The 14,495-nt window shown below is 48.7% G+C and overlaps 1 protein-coding gene and 1 long non-coding RNA gene across 2 annotated transcripts; both read left to right on the top strand.

Annotated features, from left to right (window-relative positions):
• The first annotated feature begins 2,501 nt into the window (after positions 1 to 2,501).
• nobox (NOBOX oogenesis homeobox) lies at positions 2,502 to 12,421 on the top strand. The gene is made up of 9 exons (XM_071368367.1): positions 2,502 to 2,663; positions 8,624 to 9,270; positions 9,438 to 9,600; positions 9,838 to 9,944; positions 10,095 to 10,228; positions 10,566 to 10,690; positions 10,783 to 11,047; positions 11,530 to 11,846; positions 11,939 to 12,421. The coding sequence occupies exons 1-9, from the start codon at positions 2,630 to 2,632 to the stop codon at positions 12,343 to 12,345; spliced, it is 2,199 nt and encodes a 732-aa protein (XP_071224468.1). The 5' UTR covers positions 2,502 to 2,629; the 3' UTR covers positions 12,346 to 12,421.
• Positions 3,682 to 4,759, top strand: LOC139555002 (uncharacterized). The gene is made up of 2 exons (XR_011670925.1): positions 3,682 to 4,086; positions 4,312 to 4,759. It is a non-coding gene; the product is annotated as an uncharacterized lncRNA (long non-coding RNA).
• Positions 12,422 to 14,495: the final 2,074 nt, after the last annotated feature.

Raw genomic sequence — 14,495 nt, 5'->3', positions numbered from 1 at the left:
TGGGGGTGGGCTGGTCTTTGGGACTGTGAGGGAGGGGCTTACGATGCTGAAAGTGGTTCTTCAAGTAGAAGTTGTCCATCAGGAGGTGTGGGGACAGGAGTTGAGGTGGGGGCTGTGGGGACAGGAGTTGAGGTGGGGGCTGTGGGTAGGTGTGGGGACAGGAGTTGAGGTGGGGGCTGTGGGTAGGTGTGGGGACAGGAGTTGAGGTGGGGGCTGTGGGGACAGGAGTTGAGGTGGGGGCTGTGGGTAGGTGTGGGGACAGGAGTTGAGGTGGGGGCTGTGGGTAGGTGTGGGGACAGGAGTTGAGGTGGGGGCTGTGGGTAGGTGTGGGGACAGGAGTTGAGGTGGGGGCTGTGGGTGGGTGTGGGGACAGGAGTTGAGGTGGGGGCTGTGGGGACAGGAGTTGAGGTGGGGGCTGTGGGTAGGTGTGGGGACAGGAGTTGAGTTGGAGGCTGTGCTTTCTATCTAAGATTGTAACAATAACCAACACACCAGTACGACTGGACTAGTAGCTTCTAATATATTCAGTACTGTAGAACAACTGCATGGGAGTCAAACTATACTTGTGTGTGTGTGTGTGTGTGTGTGTGTGTGTGTGTGTGTGTGTGTGTGTGTGTGTGTGTGTGTGTGTGTGTGTGTGTGTGTGTGTGTGTGTGTGTGTGATTGTGTGTGTGTGTGTGTGTGTGTTCTGAGAGGAATGTACTGTGGGCAGGTGTGTATTTTACCTGCTCCAGCAGTTCTGACGCTCTTCCATAGTCAGGTAGTCACACCTGTACCCCTGTGTGTGTGTACGCCTCAACTGCTTTGCCCCCTCTTTTTTAAGCAGTGAACGCCTCACTCTTATTTCACATCAGACGTGTGTGTGTGTGTGTGTGTGTGTGTGTGTGTGTGTGTGTGTGTGTCTCACCTGTTCACTGCTGAATGTGGGGCTAGTCTGCTTTTTCACACACAATCTGTCACTCACGGTCTGTTTGTCTGTAGCAGGACTGACTGACATCACACATCACAGACAGAACTGACCTGAACTGTCTTTTCTAAACTTACCTTCCAACTGTTAACATGTGTTTGTACCCATATAAGTCTGCATAGCCAAATAATAGAGAGAGAGAGAGAGAGAGTGTGTGTGTGTGTGTGTGTGTATGTGTGTGTGTGTGTGTGTGTGTGTGTGTGCCAAGTTGGTGGAAGGCCACACCACACTGTGTCTGCTGTTACCCATCCTGTTTTTATACATTTGCATTTTTTAAGGCTGTTTCTGTCATTGGCTGCTGAGCGCCGGGAGGCGGACCTCTGCGCCACGGCCCTGCCACTAATTTGCCACTCTGTTCCAAATAAAAGACCTCATTGGTTAACACACTGTCGTCTGTGATTTTATTGGCTGAGGGTATGGGGTGGAACATGAGGGGACTAATGGTGTTGAGAGCTCTGTATAGTGCAGATAAAATAGAAATATCACATATAGAACTGACAAACATATCGCTCTGACACAATAAATCTCAAATCATTAACCTCTACCTCCTGGTGCCTAAACATTTGAGTAGATCTGAGTGGAATGGAATGGTGTAGGTAGGTATTATTCTAGACAGACGCTCCTTCAGTCTACACCAATCCAATGCCTTTAAATCCTAGAGGAGTGTAAGTGTGTACAGTACATTTCAGGGAGAAGCAGGGGGGAGAATGGGAGGGTTTACCATGTCATAGATGGATGGAGTGACGCTGGCTGGGTGATGGTGTGACACTCTGCCCTCTGCTGTTTGACTATGGTGTTACATCCCAGTCGCCACATACCTCCCCGAAGCTACATAACCTACTGGTCTGATTCGCTGGCGAAGGGGAGAGAAGGGTGATATATTGGGGTTGCTGCTAGTACTTGCTGTACTTGATTCTTTGTGAATCGTGTAACAGTATATTATAGAGATGTGAAGGGAATGAAGTGGTGCTGGGTAGCCAGTTACAGTCAATGGAGCTGAGCTCACTGTTGTGGGTGACATATCACTAGCACAAACCAATTATTGTAGGCCTACCATATTTGCACCCTACAGCTGTAGAACTGAACCCCCATATGAGTAACACATTTCATCATAAACCAGCCATAAGGTCCCTGCATACCCCCTAGATAAAAATACGAATATATCTGTTAGACTCATCACGATTGCCTTGAATGCCACCAAACGTTTGAAGGGTGTCTTGCCTCTGAATTGATAGAGGAACTGGCCGGCCATATCAGTCTAGATCTTTTTTTGTTTTTTTACAATAATGATCTGAATTTCATTTTGTTTTCATATTATGGAGCTAGTTTATACATAGCATTACCACAACAAGGGTGCTGGAATTAACATCACACTCGTGTAGTAATGTAGGTCCCTAGGCCCACGCGTTCTGTTCCCAGGTGTTCTGATCAATGGAATCTCCCTACTCGGTTCTGTTCGGATCGTTGAGGACTCTCATTGGCTGATTCAGCTCAACCGCTACATGTGATTGTTCTGTCTTCAACTAGCTAATTGGTCAATCAACCTTATCACTTGTCTCGAAACGGTGCAAACTCATGCATCAATTCCAAAAAAGCGTGTTTGACTTTATCGGTAAATAAATTGCTAGTTTAGAGTTTGATGCTCGTGAAAGCAGGTTCGTTATGGATGACATGCGTGAGGCAGCGGATGATTACGGTGAGGAAGAAATTAACTCATTACCTTGCAGTCGTTTAATTAATTGATTCATTGTTCAAACAGTAATTAACTCGGTCTTTAACTAATAGGTTAATTCTCCCGTCGTTTCACAGAAGAACAGTATCTAAGTAGTTAGACGTTTTGCTCAAGTGGCCTAGCTAACAGCCTAACTTTGTTTCGTTGGGCAGTTTTAATAAGAAGCAGGCTGCGACTATATAAAGGCCTTATACTTTAGAAAGCTAACGTTAGCTATTAGGGATGGATCGAAATGTAGGCTACATAATGACTGACGTTAGGCTATCTGGATGAAACTAGGGGAGGGTAATGTTTTTTCAATGTATTTTTTAAATTTAACTAGGCAAGTCAGTTAAGAACATCTTATTTACAATGACATCCTACCAAAAGGCCTCATGTGGGGCTGGGATATATATATATGACAAAACACACATCACGACGAGACACCACAACACTACATAAAGAGAGACCGAAGACAACAATACATAATGGCAGCAACACATGACAACACGGTAACAGCACAAAACATGGCAGACAACAGCACAGGGCAAGAAGGTAGAGATACCAACAATCCATCACGCGAAGCAGCCACAAGTGTCAGTAAGAATATTCACGATGGAAATAAAACTGTCCAGTTTGAGTGTTTTTTTGCAGCTCGTTCCAGTCGTTAGCTGCATCGAACTGAAAAGAGGAGCGACCCAGGGATGTGTGTGCTTAAGGGACCTCTAACGGAATGTGACTGGCAGAACGGGTGGCGGATGAGGGTTACATTAGGTATCACAGATAGGGGGGAGTGAAGCCTAAGAGGGTTTTTATAAATTAGTCAAGGGGAGGGTTCAGTGTGTATAGATATATTTTTCTAGTCTAGGGGAGGGTCATGTAATTGATTACATTTCTATATATCAACGTGTGCCTGATGCTGCCACTCTTCTCTGATTATCAGCTGGGTGTGCAATATGAAGTGTGCCTAATAGGTTATTTAGCGTGGTCACAATACAATGATCTACAGGCTATGAAGTGCATGTTTGGAGAGTCACAGAGCAAAGGTATATTTCTAAGATAACTGATGGGATGGTGTATACAGCTAAGCTGCATTCCAACCCTGAGCCCCTACCTGCTCTGCTCTTGCTGATCAAAAACTATTTTTGTATGCTGCCTAACCAATGGCTGTACTGTGTAGGTCTCTGGTGGCAGTTCAGGAGGAGAGTCAAAGGCTTCTTACGAAAATATTATTTGATTAGGCCTAGTCCATCTTGCGTGTAGTAACCTATAGCTCAGTGGTCACTAACTGCGCGATTGCCTGGTCGATCTTCAAGTCATTAGCCTACATGAGATTTCATAACTTGCAAAACCATGACCAGAGAGAGAGACTGTTAAAGTATACTGCACAGAGCTGCTGTTTTTATGAGTGAGTTCATGTCAAAGTTTTTATTCGACACTGTCAACACTGTTTTTGTTCAACACTATTACAAAACGTAAAGCGCCTCTCCCTACTTCCACTTGCGCTGCATCTGCAATGAATGAGTAGCCAAGTGTATTGATAGCCCTGTTTTTTTGTTCAATTCTTATATTTATTAGCAGTTTGTCTTGACGATTTTAATATTGAGGAATATTTCACTTTTTCTGATCATAGGAACATTCATTTGTGCATGAGGCAGATGTGGTGCGACTTGAGATTTGCAATCAGCTGGAAGACGGTGTCCCCTCTCTCTGGTCAGTCTCACCGGAGGAAAGGAAGGAGAGAGCAGTGACCGTGAGAGGCGGACCCTCTGCTGCTATCTCTCCCTCTGCTGAGACTAATGCCATGTTCAAAACAACAGGAAACTCAGAAATCTCCGACTTCGAGAACTGGGGACTCTGGGAATAAAATTAGGTCAGACTGGGAAAAACATTTTAAATGGTCATCCAACTCGGAATTTCAAGTCGGAAACACGGGCATCTTTCTAGAGCGCCGACTTTCCGACCTGAAGTTCACTGAAGTCATGATTTGATATATTTTTTTTTAGAGTTCCAAGTTGTTTTGAAAGTACCATGACCATCAAATGCATGTACCATCAGCAGTAAAAATAAAAAAGCAAATATATATATATATTCTTTTTTTTAATGGTACATGCTTATCAAAACTTGAGTTTTGAAATCTAAATATGGTCTGAGAAGAACAATATTGGTAGGCTAGGCATATAGCTAATATGCTGTGATAATGTATTAGGCCTACTGCACAAATCTCATTCCTACAGAGCTGTTTTTATTAGGTTAAAGCATAAAAAATGTAAGTCATGTTTAAAAAAAATTCTGAGCAGTAGATCTCTGCTTGCTTTTTGACTGCGAAAGTGATCTTGACTCAGAAAAGTTTGGCGATTAAAAAAAATATATATATATATATCATTTTCCCCCCCCCCCAATTTCGTGGTATCCAATTGGTAGTTAGTCTTGTCTCATCGCTGCAACTCCCGTACGGACTCAGGAAAGGCGAAGGCATCCTCTGAAACACAACCCTGCCAAGCCCCAATGCGTCTTGACACAATGCCCACTTAACCCAGAAGCCAGCCGCACCAATGTGTCGGAGGAAACACTGTACACCTGCCGACCGTGTCAGCATGCACTGTGCCCAGCCCGCCACAGGAGTCGCTAGTGCGCGATGGGACAAGGACATCCCTGCCGGCCAACCCCCCCCTAACCCGGACGACGCTGGGTCAAGGACATCCCTGCCGGCCAAACCCCCCCCTAACCCGGACGACGCTGGGTCAAGGTTGCGGCCTGCTGTGACTGGACTCGAACCTAGAATCTCTAGTGGCAGACCACTGCGCCACTCGGGAGGCCCGGCTTGCTACTACTATCATTTATTTGAGTTATTGACCTCACAATAAGCCAGATTTGAGTAATTTACATTGTGGTGCTGAAACTTGAAGCAGCAGCTGCAGCGCAATGAATCAGAAATGGACAGCTCATGGTGCTGAAAGTAAGCAAATTCCAGTAGGCATTATTCATTTCAACATCTTCATTTGAATTAGACTTTACTAACAACAACAGGGCTTTGTGTTGGAGCCTATTTCTTCCAATTTAAGTTAAAGAGGTAGACTGTCCTGTTTGACAGATTACATTAGGCTATAGGCTGCTATATCCATCCATGCACTCTTTAAATAGCCTACCTGTGTGTCAGTGAAGGGCTGTTAAGTTAAAACCAAGACTCCAATTGAGGGGTTATGAGCTGGTAGACTATGCCATATGCCTGCTTTTTATTTAAGAAAATTGTAAAAAGCACAGCGCTTTGGTCCGTGATGCTTAATCAATCAATCAATCAAATGTATTTATATAGCCCTTTTTACATCAGCAGATGTAAACAACAAGCAATGCAGATGTAGGAGCACGTTGGCATGGAAAAACTCCCTAGAATGGCAGGAATCTAGGAAGAAACCTAGAGAGGAACCAGGCTCTGAGGGGTGGCCTGTCCTCTTCTGGCTGTGCCGGGTGGAGATTATAAGAGTACATGGCCATTAAAGCCAGATTGTTCTTCAAGCTGTTCAAACATTCATAGATGACCAGCGGGGTCAAATAATAATCACAGTGGTTGTAGGGTGCAACAGGTCAGGAGTAAATGTCAGTTTGCTTTTCATAGCTGAGTATTCAGAGGTCGAGATAGCAGGTGTGGTAGAGAGAGAGAGTCGAAAACAGCAGGTCCTGGACAAGGTAGCACGTCCGGTGAACAGGTCAGGGTTCCATAGCCGCAGGCAGAACAGTTGAAACTGGATTAGCAGCACAAGCAGGTGGACTGGGGACAGCAAGGAGTCATCAGGCCAGGTAGTCCTGAGGCATGGTCGTAGGGCTCCGGTCCTCCAGGAGGGGAGAGAGAGAGAATTAGGTAGCATACTTAAATTCACACAGGACACCAGATAAGACAGGAGAATTACACAAGCTATAACAGACCCCTGTCACATAGACTATTGTAGCATAGATACTGGAGACTGAGACAGGGGTGGGTCGGGGGACACTGGCCCCGTCCAACAATACCCCCAGACAGGGCCAATCAGGCAGGATATAACCCCACACACTTTGCCAAAGCACAGCCCCCACACCACTAGAGGGATATAAACAGACCAACTTACTACCCTGAGACAAGGCTGAGTATAGCCCACGAAGATCTCCTCCACCACACGAGCCCGAGGGGGCGCAAAACCGGATAGGAATATCCCGTCGGTGTCTCCTCCTAGGGACAGCATGGAAGAGCACCAGTAAGCCAGTGACTCAACCCCCGTAACGGGGTTAGAGGCAGAGAATCCCAGTGGAGCCGGCCAGGCAGAGACAGCAAGGGCGGTTCGTTGCTTCAGTGCCTTGCCGTTCACCTTCGCACCCCTGGGCCAGACTAAACTCAATCATAGGACCTACAGAAGAGATGAGGCTTAAGTAAAGACTTAACGTTTGGGACTGTGGCTGTGTCTCTCACATGGATAGGCAGATCATTCCATAAAAATGTAGCTCTATAGGAGAAAGCCCTGCCTCCAGGTATTTGCTTAGAAATTAGGGTTTACAATCTCTCCAAAAGAATGTGGTGATCGATGGTGTCAAAAGCAGCACTAAGGTCTAGGAGCACGAGGACAGATGCAGAGCACGAGGACAGATGCAGAGCACGAGGACAGATGCAGAGCACGAGGACAGATGCAGAGCACGAGGACAGATGCAGAGCACGAGGACAGATGCAGAGCCTTGGTCTGACGCCATTAGAAGGTCATTTACCACCTTCACAAGTGCAGTCTCAGTGCTATGATGGGGTCTAAAACCATACTGAAGTGTTTCGTATGCATTATTTGTCTTCAGGAAGGCAGTGTTGCTGTGCAACAGCTTTTTCAAAACATTTTGAGAGGAATGGGAGATTCGATATAGGCTGATCGTTTGGCTTTTTCAAAAGAGTCTTTTACTGCCACTTTTAGTGACTTTATGCTAGAAACAAGCTGTAAAATACCCAGTAAAGACGTGACTCCGATGCATATGGGGATATCATTGTTTCGTTTCTTTGACATTCAGAGGCTGAGCAACAACCTTCTATAGCTGAGGATTCTTTATTTTTTTACTTTGCTTGGGAAGTAATCTAATTCTGTCACTCAATTGATTAAGCTATTCACTTTCTGTTCAATAGAATATGTTTAAACCCACACAGCTTTTAGGGAAACACTTGTGACTTTCTGTCGTTGGGTTAAGCTACAGAAGAAGAGTAACCAGCAGCCCTGTGCTCTATCAAAATTCCTGCGTTGCCATGCAATGCTGACAGGCCGAAAAACTGTTTCTAAAACTACACATCTAGGTGCTGGTCTGTCCAAGAAGTGAGAGTAAATGGTAGACATGTTCTCTGCTATCCACTTTGTTTTAATGATTATTTTGGGTATAGTCAATTGTACCACTGAATGCATTCAACTGAAATGTGTCTTCCTCATTTAACCCAGCCCCTCTGAATCAGAGAGGTACGGGGTAGAGGGGAGGGTCACTTGTTTTTGTCAAGCATTCAGGGAGGTTTTAGGTCAAATATATTTTGCTGAAGGAAGGGCCATCCATTTTCATTTCAGTGAGGTCCGATTTTCTCCATGTAACCCTTATTATAAATAACGTTCACTCCCTCAGCTAACCCAGTTGAAGCTAATTAACAAGCAGGTGAGGCAGCGTGTGGCCTCAGCCTACCTGGTCTTTTCATTACAGTCTTTAGAACACAGAGGAGCACTCTGTCATGTGCATGCGGAAGCTAGGCCCACATGATGACATCACCTCAATCTAGATTTTTCTCATTTTACCCAAACCAGTATTTGCTTTTACCTGACTAGTCATTACCCAGTGATACTCAGTGTCGCTATTTTGAACTTTTTGTCACTTTGTGCCACTCCATCATGCTGTCAGTGAGTGTTTTTTCATATTATGACAGTGTTATGTCATGCTAATTCGCTCTGTGTGGCTGTATGCAGACTGCCCAAGCCTCCTGTGTGAGGAACAGGAGGATGAAGAGGAGGAGAGTTACCGTGGAGATGATGAGACCGGAGGAGAGGAGGTGGGAGAGATAGAAGAATGGGACACTGGACAAAGAGGAGGAGAGAGAGTGGAGGAGGAAGAAGAGAATGGAGGAGAGATGGAGAAGAATGGAGAGATGGGTGAGGATGGAGTAACAGAAAGAGAAAAGGAGAGTGAGGTGATAGTTGATTTTGAAGAGGAGGGAGGGGAGATGGAGAAGAGACAGTTGAGAAAGAGGATAGGGAGGGCAGAAAAAGAGAAGGAGGAAGAGGAGGAGGCAGTGGAAATTGAGGATAAGAGAGGGAGTGAAGAGGAGATGAAGGACAGGAGAGAGAGAGATGAGAAGGTAGAGGAGGAAAAAAAGCAGAAAGGTGTGATGGAGCCTGCTCTGTCTCTCGACCTCGTCGGCGTGACAACTGACCCTGTCGGCATGACGAGCACCACTCATGAGGACTCTGGGTACCTGAGCTCTGGGATGGGGTTCTACTGTCCCCCCGGACCTCTCCTATTCCACACCCAGCCTAAACCTCACCCCCAACCCCTTCTGCCCAGTGGGGTGAAGCGCCCACATAGTGTCAGCCCTCCTCCCACCCAAAGCCTACAGGTAAGACAGATGGGAGGAGATGACATCATACTGTCAGCAGTGATGTCATTACAATGGTGTCCTGCACAGTGCTCTAAAAAGTTCACACAGCCACTAACCCCTAGATACTTGGAGTTGTGAAAGGACTGGATAAATAGAACGAACACACACACACTGCTCCTCCACAGGTAAAGGTGACTCGAGTGTACTCTACTCGCCGTTCGATTGGCTACAGCGCCCGGGGGCGTGGCCAGGTGCTTCCCCTCCCCCTGTTGCCAGCGGTAACCATGGGAGACCCCTCCCTATTGCCCTCCCTGCCCAAGAAGAAGACAAGAACACTCTACAGCACTGGTGAGGTGTGTGTGTGTGTGTGTGTGTGTGTGTGTGTGTGTGTGTGTGTGTGTGTGTGTGTGTGTGTGTGTGTGTGTGTGTGTGTGTGTGTGTGTGTGTGTGTGTGTGTGTGTGTGTGTGTGTGTGTTTCCGCTCTGACCTATTGCCTTTGTCTGTGTGTAACCTCTGTGTGTGTGTGTGTGTGTTTCCGCTCTGACCTATTGCCTTTGTCTGTGTGTAACCTCTGTGTGTGTGTAGACCAGTTGGAGCAGCTAGAGGGAATGTTCCAGGAGGACCACTACCCAGATGGAGAGAAGAGGAAGGAGATTGCCGCCACGGTGGGCGTCACACCCCAGAGGATCATGGTTAGTACTCTCCAGGAGGAGGGTTTGTCACCTTTGACCTACGTACACTATTAGGATTGGGGAATAGGATTTGAGGTTTATATTTTGCCTCATTCGCTCTCTACCCTCCTCCGTCTCTCCTCTCATCCCTCCCCCCTCTCTGTTTGTCAGGTGTGGTTTCAGAACCGTAGGGCCAAGTGGAGGAAGGCCAGTCGTTCTACAGTGAAGCCAGAACACAAACAGACCTGCAGCCGCCTCCCTGACCCCAACCCTACCCCCCTCCTTGCACCACACCCACACCCTAGGTAGGCTCAGACCGCAGTATGATATGATCCCCGGTTGCAGACATCCACAATAAAGAACAAAACAGCCATTATTAACTCTTCCAGACAATGTGCACCCTCCCTTGAAGCTTGCCCACATTGGTTGGGCTGACAGGGTCTTGAAGCTTGCCCACATTGGTTGGGCTGACAGGGTCTTGAAGCTTGCCCACATTGGTTGGGCTGACAGGGTCTTGAAGCTTCCCCACATTGGTTGGGCTGACAGGGTCTTGAAGCTTGCCCACATTGGTTGGGCTGACAGGGTCTTGAGCTGGGCGATAATGGCCGCTGAGTTATGATTATACTAACTCTGTCTCTATAGGGCAGCTGCAGGACACATCGCCCCCTTCCTCCCTCCTGCTGGTCTCTCCTTGCCTCCCCATCCTACCACCCAGGCCCTCCCTTCCTACAGCACCCTGCTAGCCAGCCTCTCATCCAGCCCTACAGGTAGGCAGTCAATCTTTCCATCCATCAATCACACTACACAAACAATTGTTGATGTTTGTTAATGTTTGACTGTATATGTTTGTGGCTCCCAGGCAGGTCAGGAGGAGAGAGAGGGCTACCATCAGGACCTCAGGGAGGGTCAGTGGAGCACCTACCTCCTATCATGTATAGCCCACCACCTTTACGACGTGCCAGCCTCCCCCTCCTGACTACCTTCCTGAACCCCCCCAACCCTACCCCCAGCCCCACTCCACCAACCCCGCAACCAACCCCAACATCGCCTTTCTTCATGGATGTGTTGGAGCCCCACCCCCCCAACAGAGACACACAGGGACTCACCCTGCAGACTGACTCTGGGTGAGTAATTGAATGACATTACTTGACGTAGGCTGAATGTGACTCATAAGACATCCATGCCTATGTGTAATGGGAAATATCGAAGATTAATACAGTTCATTTTAGAGTGATTAACACTATGTTTTCCCTGTCTGTAATACACATTATTTCCAGTGTTCTGGTTGTATGGGTTGATGGTCACTAGACTTGCCACTGAAATCTATGGGTTGTTCTCATATTGTTTGATGGTGATTGACATCAGAGCTACTGAAGAAACAATGGCATTCTGAACACTGATCCTGTAGCAGCTGGCAAAGTCACAGTCTATTGTTTTGTCTTCCTACCAGCCTCTCAGAACATTTCTCACAGAATGCACGTTAGACATTTTCTGTGCTGGAGGTGTCTCCCCGTGGCAACTTGTAATTAAACCAGATTGATTTATGATTGACTATATCTGTGACTGCTCATCCCCTTTACGTTATGTGCGTGTGTGTCGTCCTCAGTTCTCTGTTTGACTACAGCAGTGATCTCCTGTCCAGCAGCAGCAGCTCAGTGAAGATAGATCCTCAGCACTACCTTACCTCCAGCCACCAGGGTGGCGCTACAGTCTCCTACCAGCCCCAGGCCTCCCGCCTGGCCTACCTCACCCCCTCCCCCTACCTCAACCCAAACCCCCCTGAGGGGAGCGCCCCTCCCCCCTCCTACCTCACCTTTGGTCCAGGGGGTGGGCCCGGGGTAGTGACCTATGCAGCTGGAGGCCACACCTACTTCCAGGCACAGACAGGAGGGGGACAGATCCTACTGCAGTCTGGGATACACGGTGAGTCACTGTCGGGATACCACCTAGACACAAACACCAAATTTGAGATTGGACAGTAGAGTCAGTGTGTGTGTGTGTGTGTGGGTGTCTAGGTGGTATCACAGCCTACCAGTCGTACCCGTGGGATCAGCTCTACAGCCACCCAGCAGTCATCCAGCAGCGTAACCAGTGTTCCCAGTTTACTACCACCACACTGGGGGGCCGAGACCACCCAACCTCCTCCTCCTACCTGCCACCCACTTACTATCCCCGCTCACACACACACTCCCAGAGACCCTCACACACTCTCACACACACCTCTACCCAGGCCCAGGTCCTGCCCCCAGTTTCTACCCTGCGACACCCCCACCCCAGAGGGGTCAGCGCCCCCCAGCCCAGAGCCCCCACACCGCCCTTGGCCCTCCTGGATCCCCCCACCTGTGTGAAGGCTGAGAATGAGAGCCCTCCCCATATACACAGCAGCCACTTCCACTGTGACTTCTCACCCATACTCTTCTGACAGACCTGGGGGTTGTTATTCCTGTCTTCATATCTTGCTTAGTTAAATAAAGGTTAAGTCAAAAAATAAAACATCGGTGTGTGTGTGTCTTCTGTATGTTGTTTATGTGAGTATGAATGTATATGTGCCTACGTGTGTGACTGATATATTTTGAGGCTCATTGTTGAGACAGACGGTTCTGTTCAGGTTGTTGGACTGTAATAAAGGCATGTTACTTACCATTGATCCATCTGGTTGCTTTAGTGTGTGTGTTTTTCTGTCCTCTCCATATAGTGGATTTGTTTGTACACTGATGTCCAGTACTCAAGCCGTTCCACCAGAGAGTGCCATTTCCCTGTGTGTGTGGGGTGGAGTTGCTACCATACAGTATAAAGTGCTGCTTATCCAATCCTCTCCGATCTACCTGAAGGGCCTTGATGGTAGGGAGTGGACTAGCTGGGGTCTCCTTGCCTTTGTGTCTCTGAATGTGTATTTGATGTACAGTATGGATGACACTCCCATCCCACAGTGACATCTCTATCTTTCTCTCGTTCTCTCCCACCCGTGGAGCCTAGGGGGAGGATAAGGCTAGGGGGAGGATAAGGCTAAGGGGGAGGATAAGGCTAGGGTTGAGGGGAAGGCTAGGGTTGAGGGGAAGGCTAGGGTTGAGGGGAAGGCTAGGGGGAGGATAAGGCTAGGGGGGAGGATAAGGCTGGGGGGGAGGATAATGCTAAGGTTGAGGGGAAGGCTGGGGGGAGGATAAGGCTAGGGGGGAGGATAATGCTAAGGGGGAGGATAATGCTAGGGTTGAGGGGAAGGCTAGGGGGAGGATAAGGCTAGGGGGAGGATAAGGCTGGGGGGAGGATAAGGCTAGGGGGGGGATAAGGCTAGGGTTGAGGGGAAGGCTAGGGGGAGGATAAGGCTAGGGGGAGGATAAGGCTGGGGGGGAGGATAATGCTAAGGGGGAGGATAATGCTAGGGTTGAGGGGAAGGCTGGGGGGAGGATAAGGCTAGGGGGGAGGATAATGCTAAGGGGGAGGATAATGCTAGGGTTGAGGGGAAGGCTAGGGGGAGGATAAGGCTAGGGGGAGGATAAGGCTGGGGGGAGGATAAGGCTAGGGGGGAGGATAAGGCTGGGGGGAGGATAAGGCTAGGGGGAGGATAAGGCTAGGGTTGAGGGGAAGGCTAGGGTTGAGGGGAAGATAAGGCTGGGGGGAGGATAAGGCTATGATTGAGGGGAAGGCTAGAGGGAGGATAAGGCTAGGGTTGAGGGGAAGGCTAGGGGGAGGATAAGGCTGGGGGGAGGATAAGGCTAGGGGGGAAGATAAGGCTGGGGGGAGGATAAGGCTAGGATTGAGGGGAAGGCTAGGGGGAGGATAAGGCTGGGGGGAGGATAAGGCTAGGGGGGAGGATAAGGCTAGGGGGGAGGGGAAGGCTAGAGGGAGGATAAGGCTAGGGTTGAGGGGAAGGCTGGGGGAAGGATAAGGCTAGGGGGGAGGGGAAGGCTAGAGGGAGGATAAGGCTAGGGTTGAGGGGAAGGCTAGGGGGGAAGATAAGGCTAGGATTGAGGATAAGGCTAGGGGGAGGATATGGCTAGGGGGAGGATAAGGCTAGGGTTGAGGGGAAGGCTAGGGGGAGGATAAGGCTGGGGGAGGATAAGGCTAGGGTTGAGGGGAAGGCTAGGGGAGAGGATAAGTGTTGAGGGGAAGGCTAGGGGGGAGGATAAGGCTAGGGTTGAGGGGAAGGCTAGGGGGAGGATAAGGCTAGGGTTGAGGGGAAGGCTAGGGGGAGGATAAGGCTGGGGGAGGATAAGGCTAGGGTTGAGGGGAAGGCTAGGGGAGAGGATAAGTGTTGAGGGGAAGGCTAGGGGGGAGGATAAGGCTAGGGTTGAGGGGAAGGCTAGGGGGGAGGATAAGGCTAGGGGAGCATAAGGCTAGGGGGAGGATAAGGCTAGGGTTGAGGATAAGGCTAGGGTTGAGGATAAGGCTATGGGGAGGATAAGGCTATGGGGAGGATAAGGCTAGGGTTGAGGATAAGGCTAAGGGGAGGATAAGGCTAGGGGGAGGATAAGGCTAGGGTTGAGGGGAAGGCTAGGGGAGGATAAGGCTATGGGGAGGATAAGGGTAGGGGGAGGATAAGGCTAGGGGGAGGATAAGGGTAGGGGGAGGATA

Source organism: Salvelinus alpinus, chromosome 26 (genome assembly GCF_045679555.1).
Source record: "Salvelinus alpinus chromosome 26, SLU_Salpinus.1, whole genome shotgun sequence".
In the NCBI taxonomy this organism is placed as follows: domain Eukaryota; kingdom Metazoa; phylum Chordata; class Actinopteri; order Salmoniformes; family Salmonidae; genus Salvelinus; species Salvelinus alpinus.
This window is presented reverse-complemented; position numbering and strand designations above follow the sequence as displayed.